Below are 27062 nucleotides of genomic sequence, written 5' to 3' on the forward strand. Positions count from 1 at the left end.
TTATATGGTGGTTTGCCTCTGGAGAAATGAAGACACTATCCCACATAAATAGTCATATCTATGTATTTTTTAAATGTTTACTTATTTATTTTGAGAGAGAGGGCACGTGTGCGTGTGAGAGCAGGGAAGGGGGAGAGATAGAGAAGGAGAGTGAGAATCCCAAGCAGGCTCCTCGCTGTCAGCACAGAGCCAGACGTAGGGCTCAAACTCACCAACCATGAGGTCATGACCTGAGCTGAAACCAAGAGTCTGATGCTTCTAACTGAGCCACCCAGGCGCCCCAACAGTCATATATTTGAATTCCAGTGGGCTCAAAGTAAAAAACGCAGGAGAGAGACAACAAGGATATCAGAAAATGGAAACTCACAGGTCTGCCTGGGCACACCCCTGGCAGATACCATAATTAGGGCCTTTGGGGACTCATGACTTAGGTGATACAAAAGCATAAAACCCCTAAATCATCTTACTTTGATGTGCTTTCCTATTATTAATGTGAAGTAAGGAACAGACAAAAAGCATGATGGATTTCGAGGATCACTGCCACTCCTACCCCTATGCTCTCATGTCTTCAGAGAGGGTCCTCATGAACCTTTTTAGGTAAAGAGACTATTTGGTCTGGGAAACCTGGAGGATCTGCCATTCCTTCTGAATTCTTCCTGCATCCACCACGTACCCCGATTCATTTTACTGAGCAGTGCCAATCAGTGGTCAATGGAGCGTCACTACCCCATATGATTAGTTTGTTCCTCTTATGTAAAACATGAAAATAAAATATCCACTTGTTTATTGAAATATCTAAGTTTGTGAAGAGCCATTTATCAATAGTATAAATACCATTATTACCTTATAAAACACATCTAAGATTCTTTTGAGAAAACTATTAATGAATTCATGGGTCTATATAAAGATGAATTGAAACACTTCGTTCCAATTAAGTAGAGGTAATGCATGTATTTTACCTACATAATGGAATTTTGCAGACATTAAATTTTATAGAATCTTAAGTTGGTTATGCTTCAAAATCTGTCATGAAATACAACCATTATTTCTTAAAATCTTAAGTCCAGATCTTTTTAGGCATATCACAGATGAAGACTGAGGTTATTAAGCTCCAGGGTACCTCTTTGAAGATACCTTGTTTCTTACATGTACTTTACTTGTCCTACATTAATATAACCATTCTAGGAGCTTCTCTGCTCAGAGAGGAATGAAATTACATTTTGATTCATTTGGAATAGAATGAATTAGGTATCAAGAATTCCCTTTGTGATTTCTGGTTCTTGTAATTGTTAATAGGGCCGTTTAGGTCTTCTAAATACGCAAATAATACTTCTGTATACTTTGGGAATTATTGGCTTCCTGGGGCTCATAATATGAAGAAAAGTATAAGTAATTTGCCTTTCTTAAAACATAATGATGCATTAAAATTGGGGTGAGGGGAAAACATGTAAGTGGTTTTACAATGTAATCTCTAGAAAATTATCAGAACCAATAAATTACATTGAGGTCATTCCTAAAGTTCACTGTACATCGGCACTAATATGACATACCACATCCAAAGACTCCGCTTACCCACTTATTTATTTTGTACCTTTCTGCAAACATTAAAAGCCACAAATGAACAAAAGAACAGACTGTTTGCCAAAGGACAATGATAGCGCATTGTTGATTTCCCAAAAGCCACCCTGAGCGGGCCCCTCATCAGTGAGAAGTTAATTTGGTTTGAGCACCACTCACACGTCACCGAATCAGAACTGAGTCAACCAGCTCAGTGTTTAGTTACATTTAGATCACCAGCTTTTTCTAGGCCAGGTATAAGTGATAATACTATAGTGATACTAAATCACATTCATTGAATTTTTTTTTTGTCTTTAAGCAAAAATGGTGATCTTTGATATGCCTTGGATAATGAATGGTGAGTATATTATTTATACTTCGCTAAAACGAAATGTCTGATTTCCTTTTTCCCAATGTAGCCATATTTCTGTGGTTGTTTATTTTTGTTTGTTTGTTTGTTTTTTTGTTTTTTCTGTGGTTGTTTAAAAAAAATTTACGTTGTGCTTGTTGTATGCTCTTTAAGAGGCCGGAGCTGGAACATTCAAAGACGATTCCTAAGCAAACTCAGTTAACATTCTAGCCCCAGGCTCTGGGGATACACATTAGTCTTCTCTAAAAACAGCATCAAGATGTTCAACCATTCAGGTGAAACTAGAGCCAGGAGCCTCAGTTTGTCACACACGGATGGGGTATGTCACAGAACATAGGCCTTGGCTAGGTTTTCTCATGGGTTTCGGGCATTGAGGAAGAAGGTGGGATGAATCTGAAATGCACTCCAAATTGCTATAGTCACTTAATAAGACAGTCATGATACATTTTGTGGTGAAAAAAAAATTGTTAAAGCATTGAAAAACATTCTTTACCAACTCTAATGTGATTATATAATACTGTTATAAACATCAGGGTGCATATATCCCTTTGAGTTAGCGTTTTTGTATTCTTTGGGTAAATAGTGGTGTGATTTCTGGATCATAGGGTAGTTCCATTTTTTTCTTTTTTTTCACGTGTATTTATTTTTGAGAGAGAGCAGGAGCAGGGGAGGGGCAGAGAGAGAGGGAGACACAGAATCCAAAGAAAGCTCCAGGCTCTGAGCTGTCAGCACAGAGCCCGTCGCAGGGCTCAAGCCCATGAAACATGAGATCATGACCTGAGCCGAAGTCACACGCTTAACCGACTGAGCCACCAAGGCGCCCCGTGGTAGTTCCATTTATAACTTTATGAGGAGCCTCCATACTGTTTTTTTACAGTGGCTGCACCAGTTTGCATTCCCACCGTCGCATAAGGGTTCCTTTTTCTCCACATCCTCACCAACACTTGCTCTTTCTTGTGTTTTTTATTTTAGCCATTCTGACAGGTATAAGGTGGTATCTCATTATCGTTTTGATTTGCATCTCCCTGATGATGAGTGATGTTGAGCATCTTTTCATGTGCCTGTTGGCCATCTGGATGTCTTCCTTGGAGAAATGGCTATTCATGTCTTCTGCCCATTTTTAATTGGATTATTTGTTTTTTGGGTGTTGAGTTTTAGAAGTTCTTTATATATGTTGCATACGAACCCGTTATTAGATAGGTCATTTGCAAATATCTTCTCCCCATTCAGCAGATTATTTGCCTTTCAGTTTTGTTGATTGTTTCCTTTGCTGTACAGAGCTTTTTATTTTGGTGTGGTCCCAATTGTTTAGTTTTGCTTTTATTTCCCTTGCCTTAGAGGACCTGTCTAGAAAAAAGTTGCTACAGCTGATACCACAGAAGTTACTGCCTGTATTCTATTCTAGGATTTTTATGGTTTCAGGGCCTCACATTTAGGTCTTCAATCCATTTTAAATTTATTTTTGTGTATGGTATAAGAAGGTGGTCCTGTTTCATTCTTCTGCATGTAGCTGTCCAGTTTTCCCAACATTTCTTCAATAAACCATCTTTTTCCCATTGGATATTCTTTCCTGCTTTGTTGAAGATTAACTAACCATATAATTGTGGGTTTGTTTCTGGATTTTGTGTTCTGTTCTATTGATAATGTGTGTGTGTGTGTGTATTTGTGCCAGTACCATACTGTTTTGATCACTACATCTTTGTAATATAACTTGAAGTCCACAATTGTGATGCCTCCACCTTTGCTTTCTTTCTCAAGATTGCTTTGGCTTTTCAGGGTCTTTTGTTGTTCCATACAAATTTAATATTATTTGTTCTGTGAAAAATGCTGTTGGTACTTTGGTAGGGATTAGGTTAAATGTGTAGATTGCTTTGGGTAGTATAGATATTTTAACAATATTTATTCTTTTAATCCATGAGCATGGAATTTCTTTCCATTTCTTTGTGTCATCTTTAATTTCTTTCATCAGTGTTTTATAGTTTTCAGAATACAGGTCTTTGACCTCTTTGGTTAAGTTTATTCCTAAGTATCTTAATATCTTCGATGCAGTTGTAAATGGGATTGTTTTCTTAATTTCTCTTTCTGCTGCTTCTTTATTGGTGTATAGAAATGCAACAGAATTCTCTACATTGGTTTTGTATCCTGTGACTTTAATGAATTCGTTTATCAATTCTAGCAGTTTTCTCGTGGAGTCTTTTGGGTTTTCTATATATAGTATCATGTCATCTGCAAATACTGAGAGTTTTACTTCTCCCTTGCCAGTTTGGATGCCCTTTATTTCTTTTTGTGGTCTGATTGCTGTGGTTAGGACTTCCAGTACTATGTTGAATAAAAGTGGCTAGAGTGGACATCCTTATCTTACTCCTAACCTTAAGGGAAAGGCTCTGAGTTTTTCACCGTTGAGTATGATGTTAGCTGTGGGTTTTTATATATGGTCTTCGTTATGTTAAGGTATGTTTGTTCCCTCTAAACTAACTTTGTTGAGGATTTTTAGCAATGAATGGATGTTGTACCTTGTCAAATGCTTTTTCTATCCTCTTGAAATGATCATATGGCTCTTTTATTGATATGATGTATCACGTTGATTGATTTGTGAATATAGAGCCATCCTTGCAACCCAGGAATGAATCCCACTTGATCGTGGTGAATGATTTTTTTTAAATGTATTGTTGAATTTGGTTTGCTAGTTTTTTATTGAGGATTTTTGCATCTGTGTTCATCAGTGATATTGGCCTGTAGCTCTTTTTTAGTGGTATCTTTATCTGGTTTTGGTATCAGGGTAATACTGGCCTCATTGGGTTAATTTGGAAATTTTCCTTCTTATGTTTTTTTGGAGTAGTTTAAGAATAATTATTAACTCTTCTTTAAATGTTTGGTAGAATTCACCAGTGAAGCCATCTGGTCCTGAACTTTTGTTTACTGGGAAGTTTTTGATTACTGATTCAATTTCTTTGGTGATAATCTGTCTATTCAAATTTTCTATTCCTGTTTCAGTTTTGGTAGGTTATATGTTTCTAGGAATGTTCTTCTAGGTCATCCAATTTGCTGGCATATAGTTTTTCATAATGTTCTCTTATAATTGTTTGTATTTTTGTGGTGTTTATTGTTATTTATCCTCTTTTGTTTGTGATTTTTATGTATTTGGATCCTTTCTCTTTTTTTCTTGTTAAGTCTGGCTAGAGGTTTAGCAGTTTCACTGGATTCTTCAAAGAACCAGCTTCTGGTTTCATTGATCTGTTATATTATTTTTTGGTTTTGTTTTTTAGGTTCGTTTTCATTTCTATATCATTTGTTTCTGCTCTGATCTTTGTTCTTTCTTTCCTTCTATTGGTTTTAGGTTCTCTTTGTTATTTTTCCAGCTCCTTTAGGTGTAAGGTCAGGTTTTTTATTTGTAAATTTTCTTGCCTTGAGGTAAACTTGTATTGCTATAAACTTCCCTCTTAGAACCATTTTTGCTGTGTCCCAAAGGTTTTGAATCCTTGTGTTTTCATTTTCATTTGTTTCCATGTACTTTTGTATTTCTTTGATTTCCTGGTTGACCCATTCATTGTTGAGTAACATGTTATTTAACCTGAATGTATTTGTGGTCTTTCCAAATTTTTTCTTGTGGTTGACTTCTGATTTCATAGCACTGTGGTCAGAAAAGATGCATCTTCAATCTTCTTGAATTTGGACTTCTTGAATTTGGACTTCAATCTTCTTGAATTTGTTGAGTCTTGTTTTCTGGCCTAATATGTGATCTCTTCTGGAGAATTTTACATATGCACTCAAAAAGAATGTGTATTCTGCTGTTGTAGGATGGAATGTTCTGAATGTGTCTGTTAAATCCATTTGGTCCAGTGTATTACTCAAAGCCATTGTTTCTGTGTTCATTTTCTGTTTACATGATTTGCCCATTAATATAAGTGGGATGTTAAAATCCTCTACTATTATATTTTATGTTAGTTCCATTATGTTTCTTATTAACTGTTTTATGTACTTGGGAGCTTCATGCTGGGTGCATAAATATTTACAATTGTTATTTCTTCTTCTTGGGTTATCCCCTTTATGATTATATAATGCCCTTCTTCATCTCTTGTTACAGTCTTTGTTTTAAAGTCTAGTTTGTCCAATATAAGTATTGCTACTCCAGATTTCTTTTGACATCCACTTGCATGACAAATGTGTTTCTCCATCCCCTCACTTTGAATCTGCAGGGGTCTTTAGGTCTAAAACGAGTCTCTTGTAGGCAGCATATAGATGGGTCTTGTTTATTCATTGTCACCCTGTGTCTTTTGATTGGAGCATTTAGTCCATTTACATTCAATGAAATTATTCATAGTTATGTATTTATTGCCATTTTATTACTTGTTTTGTGGTTGTTCTTGCAGATTTTCTCTGATCCTTTCTTGTCTTTCTTTCATGATTTGCTGGTTTTCTTTAGTGGCATATATGGATTTCTTTCTCTTTATTGTTTCCATAATTATTAGTGGTTTTTGATTTGTAGTTCCCATTATGTTTATATATGACCTCTTCTGCATATAGCAGCCTTTATTCAGTTGATGGTCATTTAAGTTTGAACCCATTCTTTCCTCCTCTACTCCCCCTCTTTTGGGTATATGTTGCCATATTTTACATCCTTTTATTTTATGAGCTCATTGACTGATTTCCTACAGAAATACTCATTTTTACTGCTTTTGTGTTTCCTACCTTTATACTGTCACTTTCGATCTCTCCTTTCCACTTGGAGTCCCCTTAATATTTCTTGCAGGGCTCGCTCGGTTAGTGGTCATGAACTCCTTTAGTTTTTGTTTGTGTGGGAAACTCTTTATTTCTCCTTCTATTCTGAATGATAACCTTGCTGGATAGATTATTCTTGGCTGCAGGTTTTTCTCATTCAGCACTTTGAATGTATCATATCACCCGTTTCTGGCCTAGAAAGTTTCTGCCGAAAAAGCCACTGATACCTTTATGGGGTTTTCTTTGTATGTAACTATATTCTTTTGTCTTGCTGCTTTTAATATTCTTTCTTTATCAGCATATTTTCCCATTTTAATTACAATATGTCTTGGTGTGGGTCTGCTTTTGTTAATTTTTTTTTGGGGGGGGGGGGGTTCTCTGTGCCACCTGGATCTGGATATCTGTTTCCCTCCCCAGATTAGGGAAGTTTTCAGCTATTATTTCTTCACATAAATTCTCTGCCCCCTTTCCTCTTTCTTCTTCCGGGATTTCTATAATATAAGTATTATTATGTTTGATGGAGTCACTGAGTTCCCTAAGTCTATTCTCATTTTGCGTAATTTTTTTTTTCTCTTTTGTTCATCTTGATTATTTTCCATTACTCCGTCTTCTAGGTCACGAATTGGTTCCTCTGCTTCCTCCAGCCTCCTGCTGTTCATTTCCATCAAGTGTGTTTCTCACTTCATTTATTGAGCCCTTTATCTCTGCTTTGTTATTCCTTATCTCTGTGTTAATGGTCTCACTGATGCCTTCCACTCTTTTCTCAAGTCCAGTGAGTATCCTTGCGATCAGTGCTTTAAATTCTCCATCAGGCACGTTACTTATATCTGTTTCACTTAGATCTCTGGCCATAGCCATGGCCTTGTCCTGTTCTCTGTCTTCTTATTTTGGCCAAGTCTCGGTGCCTGTTTCTGTGTGTTAGGAAAGGCAGCTCCGTCTCCTGTCCTTGAGGGTGATGGCTTTATGAAGAAGAGGCCCCGTGGTGCCCTGCTGTCTAAGTGTCCCAGGCCCGGTGCTCCTGGGACTGTCTCCAGTGTGTGCTCTGTGTGCTCTGCTGTTGTGTCCTGGCTGCTTTATCCTCAGGCCAGTCATTTGCAGAGACTCTCTTTGCCTGCTGTGGGCAGTTTTTGGTGTCTGGCCTGAATGTGGCACATTTAAACTAGGTATGCTCTGGTCTGCTTGTGAAATGAGACCTGTTGCTGCCACTAGCAGATCCAAGGCCTCACAAAACTCCTGGGTCAGGAGATACCATGTTGGCAGGGCTTTGGGCCGGTCCTCTAGGGAAAGGGTCCTGCTGACCCGGGACTTAGGCAAGCGTGACTGGGAAGGATGGTTCTTCTAGAGCGCAGCGATATGGAGGAGGTTGGTGTAAGCAAATTAAGTAGCAAGTGTCAGCACTGCACTGCTTCCTACAGGTGGCCCTGGGCTTCCGCTGGGGCAGGGCAATGAAATGATACTTAGCAGTTTCTTTGTTCCAGAAGGGATCTCTTCATGAATGCTGCCCCTCGGAAACATGCTCCGAGATGAGCGAATAACCTTTGCACTCTGTGCCCCAGGCGCTCTTCAGATCACTTTTTCCTCGCTGTATGTCCACGGCCTGTTTGCCCTGCCTTCTCTCCACGAAGAGCCCCAGTGTCCTCTGAGCTCTCCCAGAGCCAAGCATGCTGACCTTTAAAACTCCAGGCTTTAAGCCCCACTGGTTGTGAGAACTCACAAAATTCAGGCCCTCTCACTTTCCAAGCCAGTTGCTGTACATGTTTGTTTTCCCCATGTGCTCCCCTGTGTGCTGGTCTGTCTGCCTCTCTGTCGCGCACACGCACTCTCTCTCTCTAACCTGCCCTTCTCCATGACTGAGGTTCTCTTCCCACTGAAGCAGCCGTGATCCATTTCTCTCCCAAGCCAGGTCTCCTTACATTCTACCTTCTTCGATGTGGCTTCTTCTCTACCTTTAGTTGCAGTTCTGCCAACCTTCAGATCGATTGATGGGGCATTTAGGATGATTTGGTATTTATCTAGTTGTGTTTGTGGGACGAGGCGAGCCTACGGTGCTCCTACTCTGCCACTGTCTCCCAAGATCTCTCAAGAAAGAATAGTCTTTGTAATAAATGATACTGGGACAACTGACTATCCATATTCAAAAGAATGAAGTTGGACCTCTACCTCCCTTCACATACAAAAATTAGTTCAAGATGGATGATCAGAGACCTAAATATAAGAATTAGAACTGTAAACCTTGGAACCATAGGAATAAATCTTTGTGGCCTTGCATTAGGCAGTGGTTGCTTAGATATGACACCAAAAAAAGCACAAGCAACAAAAGAAAAGAATAGATACATTGGACTTCATTAAAATTTCAAATTTTGTGCTTCAAACGACACCAGCCAGAACATGAAAAGACAGCTCTCAGAATGGAAGAAAATATTTACAAATCGTGCATCTGATAAGGGACTTATGTCTAGAATATATAAATAGCTTTTACAACACCACAATAAAAAGACAAATGGCCCAAATAAAAAGGGCAAAAGATTTAAATAGACATTTCTCCAAAGATAGGCAAATGGGCAATAAACACATAAAAAGATGCTCAACATCATTAGTCATGAGAGAACTACAAGTCAAAACCAAATGAGATACTAATTCACACCAGCTCGGATGGCTGTGATCGAAAAGACGTGTTGAGGATGTGGAGACATTGGAACCCTCATACATTACTGGTGAGAATGTAAAATGATGGGGCCACTCTGGAAAGCAGTTTGGCGGCTCCTCAAAAAGTTAAACATAGAAGTACCATATAATTCAGCAGTTCCATCCCTAGGTACGTTCCCAAAAGAATTGAAAGCACGTGTCTACACAAAAGCTTGCACACAGATCTTCATAGCACTATTCTTCATGATAGTCAAGCGGAAAGTACTCAAATGTTTATCTGTTGATGAATGGATAAACAAATGTTGTAGATCCATAAAACGGAAAATTATTCAGCCATAAAAAGGAATTACGTACTGATACATGCTACATCACAGAGGAACCTTGAACACATGCTGCGTGAACAAAGCCAGTTAGAAAAACCACATGTTGTAGGATTCCATTTATGTGCAATATCCACAACAGGCCAATCCAGAAAGTAGATCAGTGGTTGCCCAGGAATGGGAGAGGGAGGGTAAAGAGAGATTGTTTATAGATAGGGGTTTCTTTTTGGTGTTACAAACACATTCTAAAATTAGATAGTGGGGGGTGTATGCGTGGCTGGCTCAGTCGTTTGAGCATCTTACTCTCTTTCGGGTCAGGTCATGATCCCAGGATCACGGGATCCAGCCCCACGGCGGGCTCTGCGCTGAGTGCAGAGCCTGCTTAAGACTCTCTCTCTGTCTCCCCCTCTGTTCCTCTCTCCCATTCGTGTGCGTGCTCTGTCTCTCTCTCTCTCTGTCTCCCCCTCTGTTCCTCTCTCCCATTCGTGTGCGTGCTCTGTCTCTCTCTCTCTCTGTCTGTCTAAAATAAATAAAATTAGGTAGTGGGGATGGTTATAAAACTATCTAAATACACCAAAAACCATCGATGTGCATACTTGAAAGGGGTGAATTTTATGGTATGCGAATTATTATCTCAATAAAACTATTATAAAAAAATAAGATTTAGCATTTTAGTTAATTCAAGTAACCTAGCTTCAAACACGTCATCTCACAGACTTTTTAAATCGAAATTAAGGAAAATGTAAATATTACATAAAATTTAAGCATAATTAGCCAAACTAAAAATGCAGTTCCCTGAACCAGGATTTAATTTTTATCATACTGTGATTTCCTGATGTTTTTTCATTGATGCTTTTGCAAACTTAATGCAGGATTCCTCTTTTAATTTGTTTAAAATGTGTTTAGAATGTCAGAATGGAAACAAGGTTTAAAAAAACTAAATCTAAATTAGAATGGCATGAAAGAACAAGATTGTAATTACTAAACAGTTGTGTTTGATAACGGTTTATTCTTGCAGATTCCGTGAGTTCCTCACAATTAAATAAGCTGCAGGGCTTGGGAGAAAGGCAGAGATGTTTAGGGTTGGGATGGAAGTCTGAGTGTAGCTCAAACTCATAAATAAGGAGAGCCACTTCTTTCTCTTCTTGACTTCCCATTTGAGGAGGTCTTTCAGGTTGGGCGTTTATCAGAAGTGTAAGGAAAAATGACTCTTTCCATACTCTTGCATAGTTATCCCTCAAATCACAGTACTATTTGATTCCGTGTCTGGGAGTCTTAGCGGTTGGGATCATTGACAGATTTGTAGAGAGGCCAAAACTTTGTTAAGTGTCTTGGTGCACATCAAGGTGATTCAGTCTTCCTGACTCTTCCTGGAACATTTGGAACCCACAAAGATACCTGTTGACAGAGTTTAGCCCAAACTGATATCAGAAGACTTGCATTAGCACATATAGTAAATTAATTAAGAAAGACAATGGATTTAATGAAGTGACTGTTTTTTCCTCAGCTGCTTTCAAAATTGTGAAATCCTGGCTTGGACCAGAAGCAGTGAGTTTGTTGAAGTTTGCAAGTAAAAATGAAGTCCAAGACTATGTCAGTGTAGAATACCTGCCTCCCCACATGGGTGGAACTGTAAGTATAGTACTTGAAGCATGTTTCTAAAATAAGACTGGATCGGGGCACATGAAGCCGTGTTCTTGCCTTAAGGGACAAGAAGCAGCAGTATCTTAACGTGCAAAGAAAGGTCATAGATACTCCAGAATAGCACCATGATAGACATGTTTATGTAAGTTTTTGAGTTGTTAAATTTTAATTCTGAGTAGGTTATATATTTACATGGTTCTAGACTGAAAAGTATTCAGTATTCAATACGAATATTCAGACACAGGTATTCAGTAAAAAGTCTTTCTACTGCTATCCCAATCGCTCTCTTCTCCCCAGTTCCATCTCTTATATTTATTTCCAGGAACCCGTATTGCCTACATAAGCAATACAGTATATATGTAACACACACAAGCAAATAGAGATGTAATTCTTCCTCCCTCTCATCGCTTTTAAACAAGTAGTGTATTTTTACGCCCTTATGCCTCCTACTTTTTTCTTTACAACATGTCTTAGAGATCATTCCACATCAATATGAAAAGCTGTTTTACTCTTATTTATGGCTACATAGTATTCCTGTGTCTAGCGATGAACCGTGAGTTACTGAATTTTTTTTTCACGTGTCTCAGTTTGCTTCCAGTTGTTTACTGTTTAACAGTCTTTTTAATTTCAAAGATAATATATATTATCACCTTTCTTTGAAATGGTATTAGTACTTAAAAATAAGAGACCGGGGATAACTAGGTATGTGCTAAATTTTTCCCACTACACGATAATGAAACATACTGTGTATTGTGTATTTATAAACTATGGAACCTATGGATTTGGTATGCTTTGGGTTAACCTGATAAAATTTCATTTGTTTGATTTTTACAATCTACTTCAGATACTGCCTACTTGGCAAAACTGGATTCAACCAGAATCAAGTGATTGGGAAGATGAAAAGTTTTGCTGTGTCCTTTAGATTTCTTTGGTTAGAAAAACTTGAACCAGTATTTTTAATTTGAAATTTGCTGCTTTCCTATTTTGAATCTTTATATTTTACATTTTAACCTAGAAAAACACAGTATGGTTCATTTCACGTACTACCTTTAGTTAAACTAGATATTTGATTTGTTTTTAATAATCTGTCCCTAGAATTGTTATATCTTAAAATTAATAGCATCTAGGGGCGACTGGGTGGCTTAGTCAGTTAGGCGTCTGACTCTTGATTTCGGCTCAGGTCATGATCTCATGGGTTCGTGAGTTCGAGCCCCGCGTCGGGCTCTGGGCTGACAGTGAGGAGCCTGCTTGGGATTCATATTCCCTCCCTCCCCCCCTCCCTCTCTGTCTCTCTGTCTCTCTCTCTCTCAAAATAAATAAACTTTAAAATTTATAGCCTCTAGTAAAAATTATTTTTTTTTACATTTATTTATTTTTGATAGAGACAAAGCACAAGTGAGTGAGGGACAGAGAGAGAGGGAGACACAGAATCCAAAGCAGGCTCCAGGCTCTGAGCTGTCAGCACAGAGACTGACGCGGGGCTCGAACCCACAAACCGCGAGATCATGACCTGAACCGAAGTCCGACGCTCAACCGACTGAGCCACCCAGGCGCCCCTACTAAAAATTATTTTTACTTTTAGGAGTAGAAAAGGTTATCTCCCTTCTCTGTCGTTAATGGTATATTTTTTTAGGACTGCTCAGAATTATAGTAGGACTAATATTCTTTCACATAATTTTTTCCCCAAAAGTAATACTTATACATGATTTTTTTAAAAGCAAACAATACTGAAGATTGAAAACTACAGCAGTATAGTGCCAAGCATGTGTCCCTCCCCAGGTGACTGCCCACTGCCACTCTCCAGAGGCCACCATCGTGTCCACGTTTTCTCTCCTGGAAATATTCTGTCCATTTTATTTTTTTACGTAACAGTCACATACCGTATGTTGTTTCACTGGTTTTCCCACTTCATCTCTTGTTAGTTTATGCCATATTGATTCATAGAGGTCTACCTGATTTTTTCAACCATTGCAGAATATTCCATTGTGTGGATTTAACATAATGTAATTAATCAGTTCTCTTTGGAAGGACTGTTAGTTGTTTTCTAATCTTGCCATTATTAGGAGTGCTACAGTGAATATCCTTGTAAATATCTTGGTACATGGATTCAACAGTGTAAGTAGAAGGTGAGCTCCAGTTTCCCTCTAAAGAGATTGTGCTCATCTCCCAGTAACATGTGGCAATGCTTGAACCACACCCTTGCCAGTAGCACATACTCTCATGTTTGTAACCTTTGACAATCTCAGGTGAAAAATATTCTAGTGTGGTTTGAATTTGCATTTCTATTATTGTAAGTGATGTCAAGCATTTTTTTATGATTTTAAAAGGTAGTCTGTTCTTTATGAATTCTGTGTCATTCCTTTTTTTAAAATTCTGTTATCACTCTTCTTGATTTGTATATATGAACAAAAGCTGTCTTGTTTCTGATACATGTGATACATATTTTTCTAGTTGTAGCTTTAAAAAAAACTTTTTTACGGGTTTTTTTTCGGGAGGGGGAGTTGATTGTTGGGTTTTGTTTTCTGTCATTCAGAAATGTTTCATGTTAGTGTGCTCATTTTTTATCAGCATTTTTATGCCTGCTGGGTTCTGTGTTTGTGCTATGATTAGAAAGGTCTTCACTACTTAGGTTTTGTGTTTTGTTTCCTGTTTTTTTTTTTTTTAATGTATTTGTTTTAAGTAGGCTCCATACCCAATATGGGGCTTGAACTCACAACCCTGAGATCAAGAGTTACAGGCTCTACTGACTGAATGAACCAGGTGACCCTGTTTATTTTTTTTTTTTAATCCTTCTTTGTGTTTTTCTGGAGCTTATGTTGTTGTTGTTGTTGTTGTTATTGTTGTTTTAAGCTTATATGTTTTTTTAAAATTACACTTTCAGAGCACCTGGCTGACCCCATTGGAAGAGTAGGTGACTCTTGATCTCAACGTCATGGTTTCGAACCCCATGTTGGGTGTAGAGCTTACTAAAAAAATAATAAACATTAAAAAAATACATACTTTCAAGTTTTTATTCCTCCGAAATTCTTTTTGGCACAAAGAATGAGCTCAAGATCCAACTTGGTTTTTTTACAGATGGCTAATCAGTTGCCCACACCACTTGTTGCCCTTTCCCCTTGTGTTTTGAAATGCTTCCTTTAAAAAAAAAAAATTCACTATCTAATTAAGTCTGTTTTTTTTGTGTTGGTTTGCTTGTTGGCCCGGAGAGTGGATTTTTAACTCGAGAGAATTATTTGTCTGCCCACCTCTCAGCAGGCTGTTATACGATTCCTTTCTCTTAGGATCCTTTCAAGTATAGCTACCCACCGCTAGTAGATGATGATTTCCAGACACCATTGTGTGAAAATGGACCTATTGCCAGTGAAGATGAAGCTTCAAGTAAAGAAGATCTAGAGAGTGATGGCAAAGAAACCTTGGAAACAATTTCCAGTGAAGAACAAACAGCTCTTCTAAAAAAGGTAATCTTAACAATAGAATGAATTTGAGTCAAAAGCTGTGGCCTGTCCGCCGTTCTGCAACTAGCTAGCTATGTGATTTTGGGTAATTCATTTAACTTCCTGTCCTTCAACATTTTGTCTGTGGAAAGAAAGAGGAAGGAGGTCACTGGCTAACCAGAAGTGTCATTATGGTGTATGACAAAGCCGATTTCATGCATTGGTATAAAAATTGGCAAAATGCACTTAGGAATTGTGTTATCAAAACTATTTTTTATCGGATAAAAGTAGTCAGTTTAAAACCTTTTATCTACTTCCTCTATTTCAGTTTTGGAAGGAGCACTTAGTTATCTTTTTATGAGTCATCAGGGGCTTGATAGAGGGATAAATGTTATAATTTAGAACAGATTTAAAGACCCTAAGGGAAAGCCCATGTTACATTTTCTGTAGTGACTTATCTGTCGTAGGCATCCAAGTATATGTTAATGGTCATGTTAATATATGTCAAATACATAATTTAGGTGTAATAAGCTTATGTTAAAGATTGTAATTTGGACTGAATCACTGTGTTTACTTTTTCACCTAATGAACTGCCCAGCTGTCAGTATGAAACTAAATTTCTTTATCTTTCTTTCTTCATATTTTTTTGGTCTTTAGATTAACATTACCGAACATACTTCCAAAGCAGAGGAAAATGAAAAGGTTGATTCCAAAATGAAAGCTTTCAAAAAACCATTGAGTGTGTTTAAAGGGCCCTTACTACACATCAGGTAATCATAGTTGAGGATTTTATTAGCTATGCTTTTTTTAATAATCTGTCTTGATCATCTTGAGGGAAAATGTATTTATTTCCACATTTTGAAAAACAGTACACAAGTTTTCTAATTAAAGGTTATCCAAAGACTCACCTTGGTTTCCAGACAGAGTAGACATTGTTAGCTACCTTTTTGTTATTCCATTAAGTGTGTTTAAAGGGCCCTCATTTCACATCAGGTAATAAAAGTGAATATTCATATATTAACAGTTAATCTGAATGACATATTTTTCTCATTTTACTGATAGTGTTTGACTTGGACAACTTTGAGGATGCCAGAGATGACAGTGAACTAAGCACTTATCAGTTTGACCTTCTAAAAGCTAAAGCTGGACTAGAAAAATAGGGGGGGGGGTTTGTTTTGTTTTTGTCTTTTACCAAAGCCCGATTTCAGCACATCTCTATTTTTGTTTCTAGGTTACTCAGCCTGAGATTCAGGATTGTTTGTAATTATCATTACATAAAGATCTCTTTCTCACTAATGATGCTTTTAGTTGATAAATTTATATGGCCTTATGTTAATACTGCTATGCCAACTTTGGTGATGACCTGATGTATCATTTTCTGTCCCATAGTTGAAATTTTTCTGTGTAACTGTTTTAGGTATGACTCTTATGACCGGTACAGTCAGACTTTAAAAAAAAAAACTGATACTCTAATTGAGAAGACTGGTTTGTTTATATACATTGGGATTACTATTATATTTGGATTATCTCAACCATCTGTGTATTTCTGGGTGGGGGGGGTGGGGGGGTCCCACATGTATATTCTGCTGGTCATGGGTTTTCTTTGCCATTTCCCCCCTGTGGAGTTTGTTTCTCCTCTTTCCCTATAATGGTTTAGAAGTTTCACACTTTTCACTGGAGGCTTGTGGACATCCTAGATCTTGGCTCATGAATGTCGAGGGTCAGCTTCAAGAGCTGGCAAGGAGAGGGCCAGGGTAGGGTAGGGCAGGGCAGCTTCCAGGGCTGTGGTCTGAGCTCAGCATCCCCTGCCTCTGCCCCCAGGAAAGTCACAGCACCTCTCTCTCCTCCAGGCACAGGTGCCCCAATAGCGGCTGTCTCCCATCAGTCTCGTGGTTATTGAGAGTACTTCTGAGATTCATAACCTTCTGGTCTTTTCTGTGTTATATTTCAGATGGGCTCTAAAAGTAAGCCAGCAGCTGTGCTAATCTGTCTTGTCCAAAGATGAGCAGAGCCCTCTTAGGAGAGCATGTCCTTAAAAACATGTGTTCTCCAAATGAATCTCTGATATGCCTACATTCCTGATATAAAATGAATCTACTTATGTGTATGGTCAAGGACAGTCTGAACAATTCACCTTTTTATCTAAAACAAAAACACTCCTCTACCCAGTGTTTGGAGGCACCTGATACAGTTTGACTCATGTAACTAAACTGCACAACTGGAGGGTCTGCTGGGTGGCTCCGTTGGTTGACCGTCCGACTTCGGCTCAGGTCATGATCTCACGGTTCGTGAGTTCGAGCCCTGCATCGGGCTCTGTGCTGAAAGATTGGAGCCTGCTTCAGATTCTGTGACTCCCTCTCTGTCTGCCCCTCCCCCGCTCGCACTCTCTCTCAAAAATAAAACATTAAAAAAAATTTTAACTACACAATGGGGCACCTGGGTGGCTCAGTCGGTTAAGCGTCTGACTTCTCAGGTCAGGATCTCACAGCTCGTGAATTCGAGCCCCACTTGGGGCTCTGTGCTAACAGCTCAGAGCCTGGACCCTGCTTCTAATTCTGTGTCTCCCTCTCTCTCTGCCCCTCCCCCATTCGCACTCTCTCTCTCAAAAATAAACATTAAAAAAATAAAAACTACATAAAACGTTGCTTTAGTCTTTTAGTTCACATGCTCTACAGTGACAATAGTAAAATTTGTATTTTGAGGCTCACTGCTTTTACTGTTTGACAAATATTTCCCACCCCAAATTTTGTTTTTTGTATTCCATATTACTTAGAAAAAGCCTTTACATAGTAAGACCTTAGTCTGTTACTTCAAGACATCCCTGATGATCGTTCATTTTACGTTAGACTTTTCTCTGTTGGTGTATAAAATTATGCCCCATTCTATTCTGTTTGTAATTAAAGTTGAAGTGCCAGCTTCTTCTCTGTTTTTATTATGTGTAACCTTCCAAAGAGTTTAAATGCACCTTTAGATGGTGCTGATTATAGGCTAATTCAGAATCATCCTGTTCTTTCTTCTGTCCTTTTCTACTTACCTTTTGATCTTGGGGAAGCCAACCATAGGACTTTTAAGTAGCATGCAATCAATTAGTAACTAGAAAACACAAACTATATTAGGTAATTGTTTTGTAGGGTTTTTTTTTTTGATGAAATCTCTTTATACAAATGAGCATATAATATTAAATGCTTTTCTTCCAGCTAATGATTAGATTGTCATTTATTCTGAATAACACAAATGCCTTATGTTTTTGTTACCACCTAGCCCAGCAGAAGAACTGTATTTTGGAAGTACAGAATCTGGAGAGAAGAAAACTTTAATAGTGTTGACAAATGTAACTAAAAACATTGTGGCGTTTAAGGTAAGTATCTGAAAGATCTAATAGATTATATGTGGAAATTGGATATGGGAAGTGATTTCAGACATTTTAATCGAAAGACTGAGGATTTGTAACTTGTGCAGTGTTTTTATTTATGATATTTTTAGGCATGTTACGCTGCCTTCTAGTTTTAACCACATGGCATAGCTTATCTAAAATTTTCCCTGGGATCTGTATCTCAATCTTTAATGAGCCGTAATAGGCTAATGTCCAAATTAATCTCAGGCTTTAATGTTTGTTGTAAATAAAAACTCAAGGAAAATCACTCTTCATCATATAAATAATTCATAATAGCAAAAAAAAAAAAAAAAACTATAAAATCAAGAGTGCATTTTCCCCCAAGTGTGATATAGTTTGGAATGTAGTTTATGCTGGATACTAACCTAATGACCGAGTCTGTCACTGCCCCATATTGTAGAAATTATTTCCTTAAATCATCTATTTAATTTAGATTGGACCACTAGGATATTTTCTTTGATTTTCTAGTGTTTTTAATTGGACAACGCTATTATAACAAGTCCTAATACGGTTTTTTAGAATTTGTGTTATTAAATTTAGGCAATTGCCAGATAGGATACTGCACAGATTGTTTTGTTGAAAAGGAAGGCTGAGTGACAGTTGGACTTCCAAGATTAGCAGAGATTTTAAAAAATAAAGATACTGTTTTCCTGTTGATGGGGAAAGATACATTCTATGCCTGACCACCATGGGTGTTTTGTAGACTTTATTATTAACTGCTAGTTTTCTAAAAATCACTTTCAAGCCGTTTACCACCCCCAAGATCAGTTTTATCATTATGCTGTTAGTGATTACGTGATTACTCTATTCATAAATAGGTGAGAACAACTGCTCCAGAAAAATACAGAGTCAAGCCAAGCAACAGCAGTTGTGACCCTGGAGCTTCAGTTGACATAGTTGTGTCTCCCCACGGGGGTGAGTTGTCACGTGATGGCCTCAGAGGGTGTGCTGGGGTACCTGGGGCTGGTTGGTGAGTCCGTAGAGCTGGACTAGAAGCCGGAAATCCGAGTGTCAACACGTCACGTCGCTGCATTCTTAGGCACCCATTTTCTCGTGTGTAAAATGAAATGGGTAAATGGGTCTCACTAGAATGGTTTTTTAATGCATAAAATTGTTTAAACTGACGCCTGTTGAAATTGAATTTTTAGAAAAACGTTTTCCTTTTTAGGGTGGTTCCATATTGTCCTTTTTCCATTGTTTTCTAGAATAATGCCTTAAACCAACATGTCCAACCTTTTGTAAAGGCTTGTTTATATAACAAGTTACTCTTTTGGAATGCAGGTTTAACAGTCTCTGCCCAAGACCGTTTTCTGATAATGGCTGCAGAAATGGAACAGTCATCTGGCACGGGCCCAGCAGAATTGACTCAGTTCTGGAAAGAGGTTCCCAGAAACAAAGTGATGGAACACAGGTATGCTTCTTACAGATTCTCAAATGTGATGGGAAGAATCAGAGAGCTATGCCTGCATGGACTAGGCAGGTGTCTCTTCCTTCTAGCATTTGGCAGACACTCAGGCTTCTAGTGTGGGCCCTGAGCTGTGTGGGGCTCTGGGGTGCCCAGGAATGAGATCTGGAGTTTCTCAAGGAGGTTGCAAGCAGGGACTTGCTTACAGGACTGTGCAAGAATCTGGATGTGTCCAAAATTACAAACCTAGATCTCTCTGTCCCGGCCGTTCCCTTTATAGGAGCACTCACTTTGTGTCCTAGAATGTGTGTGTTGCAGCGTTATTTGTACTAGGAAAAAATGGGAAAGAACAAACCTAAATGGTCACCAGTGAAGCAACGGTCAGACGCACTTGAATGTATGCAGGAGTACTCTGCAGCTATTCAAAAGAGTGTGGGAAGTCTCTTGTTCTGATACACAAAGGTACCTATGATGTATTAGGGGGAAAACCTGGGACTGCATGGGCATATACAAGTATGTATGTGCATGCAAAGATACACAGAGAAGGAGAAAAGAGAGGAGTGTTGTGGTTTTCTTTTGGAGTGTGCCAGTTCTGCCTCCCAGGGACACTCGTCAGTGTCTGGAAACATCGTTCATTGTCACAAGTGGGCATTGGGGTACTGTGGCATCTAGCAGGTAGAGACTAGGGATGCTGCTGTACATCCCACAATGCAAAGGACAGCCCCCCAAAACAAAGACTGGTGGGTAAACAATGGCCACTCTGATGGCACTTTTGTAGGCCCTGAAGGAAAAGAGTGCGTAAGCCATATAGATAGAACTAGAAAAAGTGCTTTCCAGGAAGAGGGAACCACAAGTGAAAAAGGAGTGTGCTGGGCCTGTGTAAGGAACAGCGAGGAGGTTAAGGGCAGCTTGGTGGGAGATGAGGTCAAAGAGATAGTAGGAATGCAAATGATTGCCATAGCGAAGACTTCTGATGTTAAGAGGAGAAACTACAGTTGGTGCTCAGCAGATCCAGGAAGTGATCTGGCTTATTTTTTTTTTTAAAGGATTATTCTGGGGGCTGTGTGGAAAACAGTGTAGACCAGACCCAAGTGAAAGACTGATACTGAGTTAACACTTAAAACAGGACTGGCTGGCAGCGGGCTCTTATTTAAGTGCTTTACTCTTATTTATTCACTTAGTCATTAAAATGACCCTAGGAGGTAAGTAGTTCTTTATCCCATTTGATAAATGAGAAGCTGGAAAACCTAGTAACGGTCATGGTTGAGTTAACTGTTCAAAAGCAATTGAAAGAACACACATGTGGCTGGACCACATAGAGAAGAGTGACAGGACTCAGGGTGGGAAGAAGGCTGGACAGAGGCAGATAGGAGAGCATCCACCTGACCTGATTTACCTTTGTGAACAAGCCTGCAAAAAGTGATCTTGTCAGAGGGGAGGAGGACAGGAGAGGGCCTAGGAAGACAAGCTTTATGGCAGTGAAGTCATCACTGCCCACCTGGGGGGGGGGGCAGTTTCAGTTGGCAGGAGCCAGGTGCCAAAGAAATGGAGGTAGTACGACTGTTCTAGAGAGTAGTCTTGCTGGAGGAAGGAATAATGCAGTGTTGATGAAGCAGTTGTCTGGCATGGGTTTTTCAATGAGAGAGGCCACCTGGACAGGGTAAATCACCAGTAGTGAAATTTCTGACAAGGCTGAAGGGACAAGACTTACATCCAAGGTAAGGGTCAGCTTTCTTTGGGAAGGAGGAAGGAACCCAGATACAGGTTAAGGCTCGGGATGGGGTTGACTTGTTTTGGGATGGAGTAAATTCCCAAGTTGTGACACCCTCCACTTTGTGTTTTTAGCCAAGTTTATTTTTGTCAAAGGCATGGCTCTGAAAACAAATGGAAAGGTTATGTAACACTGGTATAAAAGATGGAGATTAATTTGAAGTTCTTTGCAAACAGTCCCTCAAAAGCAGGGTTTTTTCTTTTAATTAATTGCTCATAGTTTGGTTTTCTATAAGTCAAGAGAGGATCACTTACCTCCCAGAAAGAGGGAGACTTGTTGGTTTGGTACTGAAGGCCCGAGTAAAGCACTGACTCCCACCTAGAAAGGGTGGTTTCCTTCAAATAAGTAGGAAGATCGGGTAGGTTGAACTGATTACCCTATAAAATAAACTTCCCGTAGGTTATTGAGCAGTATCTGTAATTGCTTGTGTTATTACACATGCACTAAGAAGTAGGAAGTGGGGCGCCTGGGTGGCTCTGTTGGTAAAACGCCCAACGCTTGATTTCAACTCAGGTCATGATCTCACCGGGGTTCGAGGGCTCTGCGCGGAACCTGCTGGGGATTCTCTTTCTCTCCCGCTCTCTACCCCTCCCCCATTTGCTCTCATGCTCTCTCAACATAAACATGGAAAAATAAAGTAGGAAGAGGTAGGGAAGGAAAAATAATTTTCCCTCTCCCCACCTTCAATACCATCTCCAGTGAAAGAAGAAAGAGTGGGGGGAGTGGGTGTGGGAGCAGAGGAGCCAGTAATGAGAGGTTATCAGGAAAAGCACAGTAAACAAGGGTAAGGTTATTATGCAGATTTAGATGAATTCCTCTCTTCTTGAAGCCCCTGAGCCTGCCAAGGTAAGGGACCTTCCTTACCTGGTAAGGCCATCCAGAAACGTGTAAGCAAGGTTACAGGTCTATTTTTTGCAAGGGGCTTTAATGGGTCCCTAAAGTCAGTCTTAGGCCCTTAAAACTGTCTGTTCATACCTGATTTTTATGCATACCATTTTCAAATAAGACATTCAAGTCAGAGCCTTAGTAATATAACCATGCTTCCAATTGTGTCCTCTTCCAAGGAGAAGAGATTCTTACTGAATTGGTGTAAAAAAAAAAAACACAAAACCCGTATTTCCATGAAAGAATACTTTGAGTTTCTGAATGCTGGAGGGACCACAGAGGGAGAAAACTTGTTTCAATTCTGCTTACAAAGGTATAGTTCTGTCAATCATAGCTTATGAGAAAAGAGTAGAATATTTCCTTAAACCTTGGAAAACAAAACATTAAAGAACCAGCAGTGTTTCAAAAAAAGTCCTAAACAGTAGAATTATCAGTTCATTCACTCCCATGTTATTAATTCTTGGTCTGCTTGAAACCAGCTTTTTTATTCTGGAAATTCTTACCAGTTCAGTTTTACGATCTTAAAGTCATCAGAAACCTGTTTTCTGGAGTACCTTGCCATGAATCTCTGAAGATGAAGCACATTTGCGAAAGGATCCGAGTAAAACAATAGCTTCTATAAATGACAGACTTAAAAATGGCCATGGTTGCAGACCTGATGAGAGTTCATTATAAGGCTTTTGACAAGGAAATTTGGTTATTTCTGTGGCATACAACATTGTAAGATAATAAGTAGAATTACAAACAATAACGTTATACTAGAACATAGCCGATTTCTAGGAATTTTATACAATTTCTGGAACACTTATGTTAATAACGTATCCATACAAATACAACCTAAAGAAGGTTTAGGATTACTTATTTGACAGTGCTTCCCATGTAACTTAACATAGTAAATAAGCCTAATTTGTTCTCTCTTATAAAAAGAGCTATAAAACTAATCTTTCCATACATTCCAGAGGCCCTCTGAAAAATTCCAGAGATAGTTCAAGGTCAAAAAGACTTCAGTTAGAATTTGAGTTGGGGTTTGTCAAAAATGTCAGAAGGTTTTAGACACTTGACTGAGTAGAATCCTAGATCATCATGAAATAATAATTATCCATTTAACCATAGTAACAATAAAATGTCAAAGGCAAATGCAGAAAGTTACATCGTTGTGAGTAAAACTTAGCTCTTTTGATCTTTAGAAGACTATTTTCCCAAGCAATCAAATACCTGATGATAAAGATAACATGAAGCACAGGAAATTATTTTGATAAAACACACAATTTTTGCTTTCTAGGCACATTACTTAAAAGCTAAAGAAAAACCTTTCACCGTCTCTTATCAGTAGCTGACTGATAGTCCAAGAAAATGTTGTCCTTTTAGCAGATGTTAACTTTTAGTTTTACATGAGTACACTATTGATATGAAAGCTTATTTTTATAACCCTCGTAACAAATTCCATCTTGGCCAGCTTGACTACACAAAGAGAAGTTTTCTTTGCTTTCTTCCCTATTCAGAAATAACCAGCTTTAATTCAGCATAAAATTACTTTTATTCCCCTTAAGAAAAATACGTGTCCATACCTTTCCTCAGCTAAAAACACATCCTACTTTCCTTGCACGTGGAGTTAGTAGTCTCCATTATTTCTAGTAAATTACATATATGAATCAGAATTCTTAGAAACAATAATTTTTAGTGAAAATTAAGTAGTAAACAATTGTGGTCATTTAACACCAGCATTCTGTAGATTGGCAAATTCAGGGATACATAATTTCTAGAAGCATATGCTTCCTCATGGTACAGTTTTTCAGTGTGGCACGAGATATGTTTACTAACAGACTAAATATTTTTAGTTCGTCTGTAATAAGAAGCCAAAAGTAGATAAACCTGTGCTCAGTAATGTTTCAATATTTTATCTTATTTGGAAATAATTTCCTATTTTACTTAGCAAAACTCAAGTTACCAAACAGAGTTGAAAAGCTGTTTTTAAGTAGACAAATTCACCTAAAAACTCTTACCCAACTTACCTAAAAACGTGAACCTATTTGAATAGTAAACTCAAGTAGAAAAAAGTTGCATATCTGCATTATATCTAATATTGATAACTTTGAAGACGTGCCTATTTTAATTAAACCAACACACTTGACCAGCTTTTATTTTACCTAAGATTACTCCACATCCCAGGAACTTGAAAGACACTTGGGTTAGTTTCTATATTTCTAAGAGTTTTAGGAATACTTAATTTGATAAGTGCTTATTTTTCTTTAAGCCAGTCAGATAGAGCTTTTACAAATTAATTTTGGCAATACCGTCCAGAAGTAGAAAAATATTACGCATCCATAACATATATAGACACACGGAAACATATAGACTCAGAGACTTTTGAGGTATCTAGCTCTAAAATTTTAGCCATGAATCAGGTACAATAACACAAAACTCACTAGTTTGTAAAAGAACATTTAGGTCCAAACTGCGTTTCTGGCAGTTGGAATAAGTTTACCCTAAAGTTGTATTTCGAAGAGCCAGCTATCACGTCCTAGAGGATAGAAAATTTTTACCTGAAAGGCACAAAGTATCAAGGTTTGTTATTTCTTTTTTTAAGCAGTTTTGGGTACATTTGCCTATTATCAGAGGTCTTCAGTAATTACTGTTTCTATTTTCCTTCTTTGTCTTGAGCCCAGGACATTTCTGTTTCCAATGTCCTGATCTTTCACAATACTGACATGTATTTGCAGATGAGCTGGGGGGGGGGGGGGGGGGGGGGGAGGGTGCGGGCAGGGTAGGTTTTAGGATGGGGAAGCTTAGACAAACTTTGAACTGCTTCCAGTGTTGCACTAGTGGTTTTGTAAAGATTTGCAAATCAAAGATGGTTGCTTTTAATTCCTCAAATAATTGTGTTGCAGCCTGAATGGGATCAGGGGACTGACCCACCCATCCAGCTACATTTTCTTCAGTCTGCTCTATATCAGGAAGATGATTTCCAACTAAGATGGAAAGAAAGTGATTTCTATGTTCTGGAGCTTTAGGGTTTAATGCGGCATGCCTTTAAAAAGTTTATAGAGGGGCGCCTGGGTGGTGCAGTCGGTTAAGCGTCCGACTTCAGCCAGGTCACGATCTCGCGGTCCGTGAGTTGGAGCCCTGCGTCGGGCTCTGGGCTGGTAGCTCAGAGCCTGGAGCCTGTTTCCGATTCTGTGTCTCCCTCTCTCTCTGCCCCTCCCCCGTTCATGCTCTGTCTCTCTCTGTCCCAAAAATAAATAAACGTTGAAAAAAAAAATAAAAAGTTTATAGAAAGTATTCAACAAAGGCCTTTGAATGCTGTCCTTTTTCTAAGTGTTTACTTCATCCTTGAACCAATTTAATTCGGGGAAAAACAACCTGTTCTATTGCTTCTATCAGCCCCCAGACATCAGCCTGCAGCTGATCCATTTCCTGAACGTTTGTAGGAGGGCCTGGGAGAAATTCTGGTCATGTTCCTGGTGAGGAGAGTTTTCCCCAGGAGACCATGTGGCTTATCTGATAACTACAGTATAATCATGGATAAGAAGAACAACCCTTAGCAGCCAGTCACAGTCCCTATGAATGGGGACTGATCTTTTCACCTCTTCTCTAAATTTGGTAGGTGGTTATCTTCTGAAAGTAGAGATTGAACACTTCATAATCTCTTCTTTCTAAGGAAGTTCCTCAGGCCAGCTGCCATACTGGGTCATGTTCTTCTTTCAATTTGGTCTTTCCAGAGCTACCAAGACCACCATTGTTTAGGATGAGAGCTCTCTAACAGTGTTTTCAGCATAGAAGCTTTAAAAATGTAAAAGATCCACCATCTGGCATTGACAAGTTGGATCTTATATTAATCTCAATAGCAACTCAAACCAACAGGCCTTTTGATGGCTTAACCATGGACCCAAGAGGCTTCCCAAAAGAGGGTGCCAACACTGAAGCCCTCAGAGAGGGAGCGTAAGAAAGCAAAGACTTTCTTCGCCACAAGTGGGGAGAACAGTGTCGTGAAAATGGCAGCTCCGGTTCCCCACAACAATGTGCGAGGCCTCCAGTCACAGACCCTGTGCTCTGTGACACCAGGGAAGTGCTCCTGGATTGGACTTTGACAGCACAAAGTCCCCTCACGGACTGGGGACCCAAATGACCACTGCCCTGTGAGCTGGCACGGCCGGACAGAGAGAATGCTGCCTGTCACCTTGTGTGTTGTGCATCCACCAGCTGGCAGAGACCAAAAAGAATATTCTTGCTGGTTACAAACCCAAGCTCTCAATACATAGAACGAGAGGAAAGGAAAACCCCATTTGACCGATTTTTCTTCTGCTAACCTAAATTTGGAAAGGTAGGGACAAGGTGAAATTTTTACCTCTCTCGACCTGGCACTAGTGTGAGATCTAGAAGAGCTGACTTTGGTAGGTAAGAATTTTTACCCTTCACTGGCTTCTGCCAGTTTTCCAGGATCCCATCTGTAGGTGCCTAAGTGAGTACGGTGTCCCAGCAGGGCCCATCGTAGGTTGCCAAAACATAGGAGAGGAAAAGTAATTTTCCCTCTACCTTGCTAGGTTCTTGGCTGAGACCTCCACCCCCTGGAATAAAAGACAGATTAATAGGAGAAAACAGAAGTTGAATAACACGTATACCTCCTGTATACACGGGACATACCCAGGGAAACAGTAAAACTCCCCCAGATGGCCCAAGACAAGATGTTGGGGCATCAGCGAGTCAGTTAGGGAAGACGGTCAGGAAAATCACAGTAAACGAGGGTAAGGTCCTTAAGCAGATTTAGATGGGTCCCTTCTAGAGATTTTGTCACCCCCCTCTGGTACACAGAGGAAAACACCCTTACAAGTGTAGATTACCTTTATAAATGTCAGTGTCCCTGACAAAAGATTTTCAAAGCTTTTCTTATGTCTGCTGTTTCTCAAAAAATAGCGAGCC

General features: G+C 39.0%; 1 protein-coding gene across 2 annotated transcripts in view; it reads left to right on the forward strand.

The window, feature by feature from the left end:
- The window catches only part of MOSPD2 (motile sperm domain containing 2), a 54192-nt gene that overhangs the window by 23974 nt on the left and 3156 nt on the right, over nt 1–27062 (forward strand). For both annotated transcript variants that reach the window (XM_030305147.1, XM_030305148.1), the window contains exons 7-13: nt 1877–1915; nt 11120–11244; nt 14538–14714; nt 15348–15460; nt 17952–18048; nt 18903–18999; nt 19366–19495. In XM_030305147.1, coding sequence (XP_030161007.1) covers nt 1877–1915; nt 11120–11244; nt 14538–14714; nt 15348–15460; nt 17952–18048; nt 18903–18999; nt 19366–19495 — 778 coding nt within the window. The remainder of the gene's footprint in view (nt 1–1876; nt 1916–11119; nt 11245–14537; nt 14715–15347; nt 15461–17951; nt 18049–18902; nt 19000–19365; nt 19496–27062) is intronic.

This window comes from Lynx canadensis, chromosome X, assembly GCF_007474595.2.
Source record: "Lynx canadensis isolate LIC74 chromosome X, mLynCan4.pri.v2, whole genome shotgun sequence".
Classification (NCBI taxonomy): Eukaryota; Metazoa; Chordata; class Mammalia; order Carnivora; family Felidae; genus Lynx; species Lynx canadensis.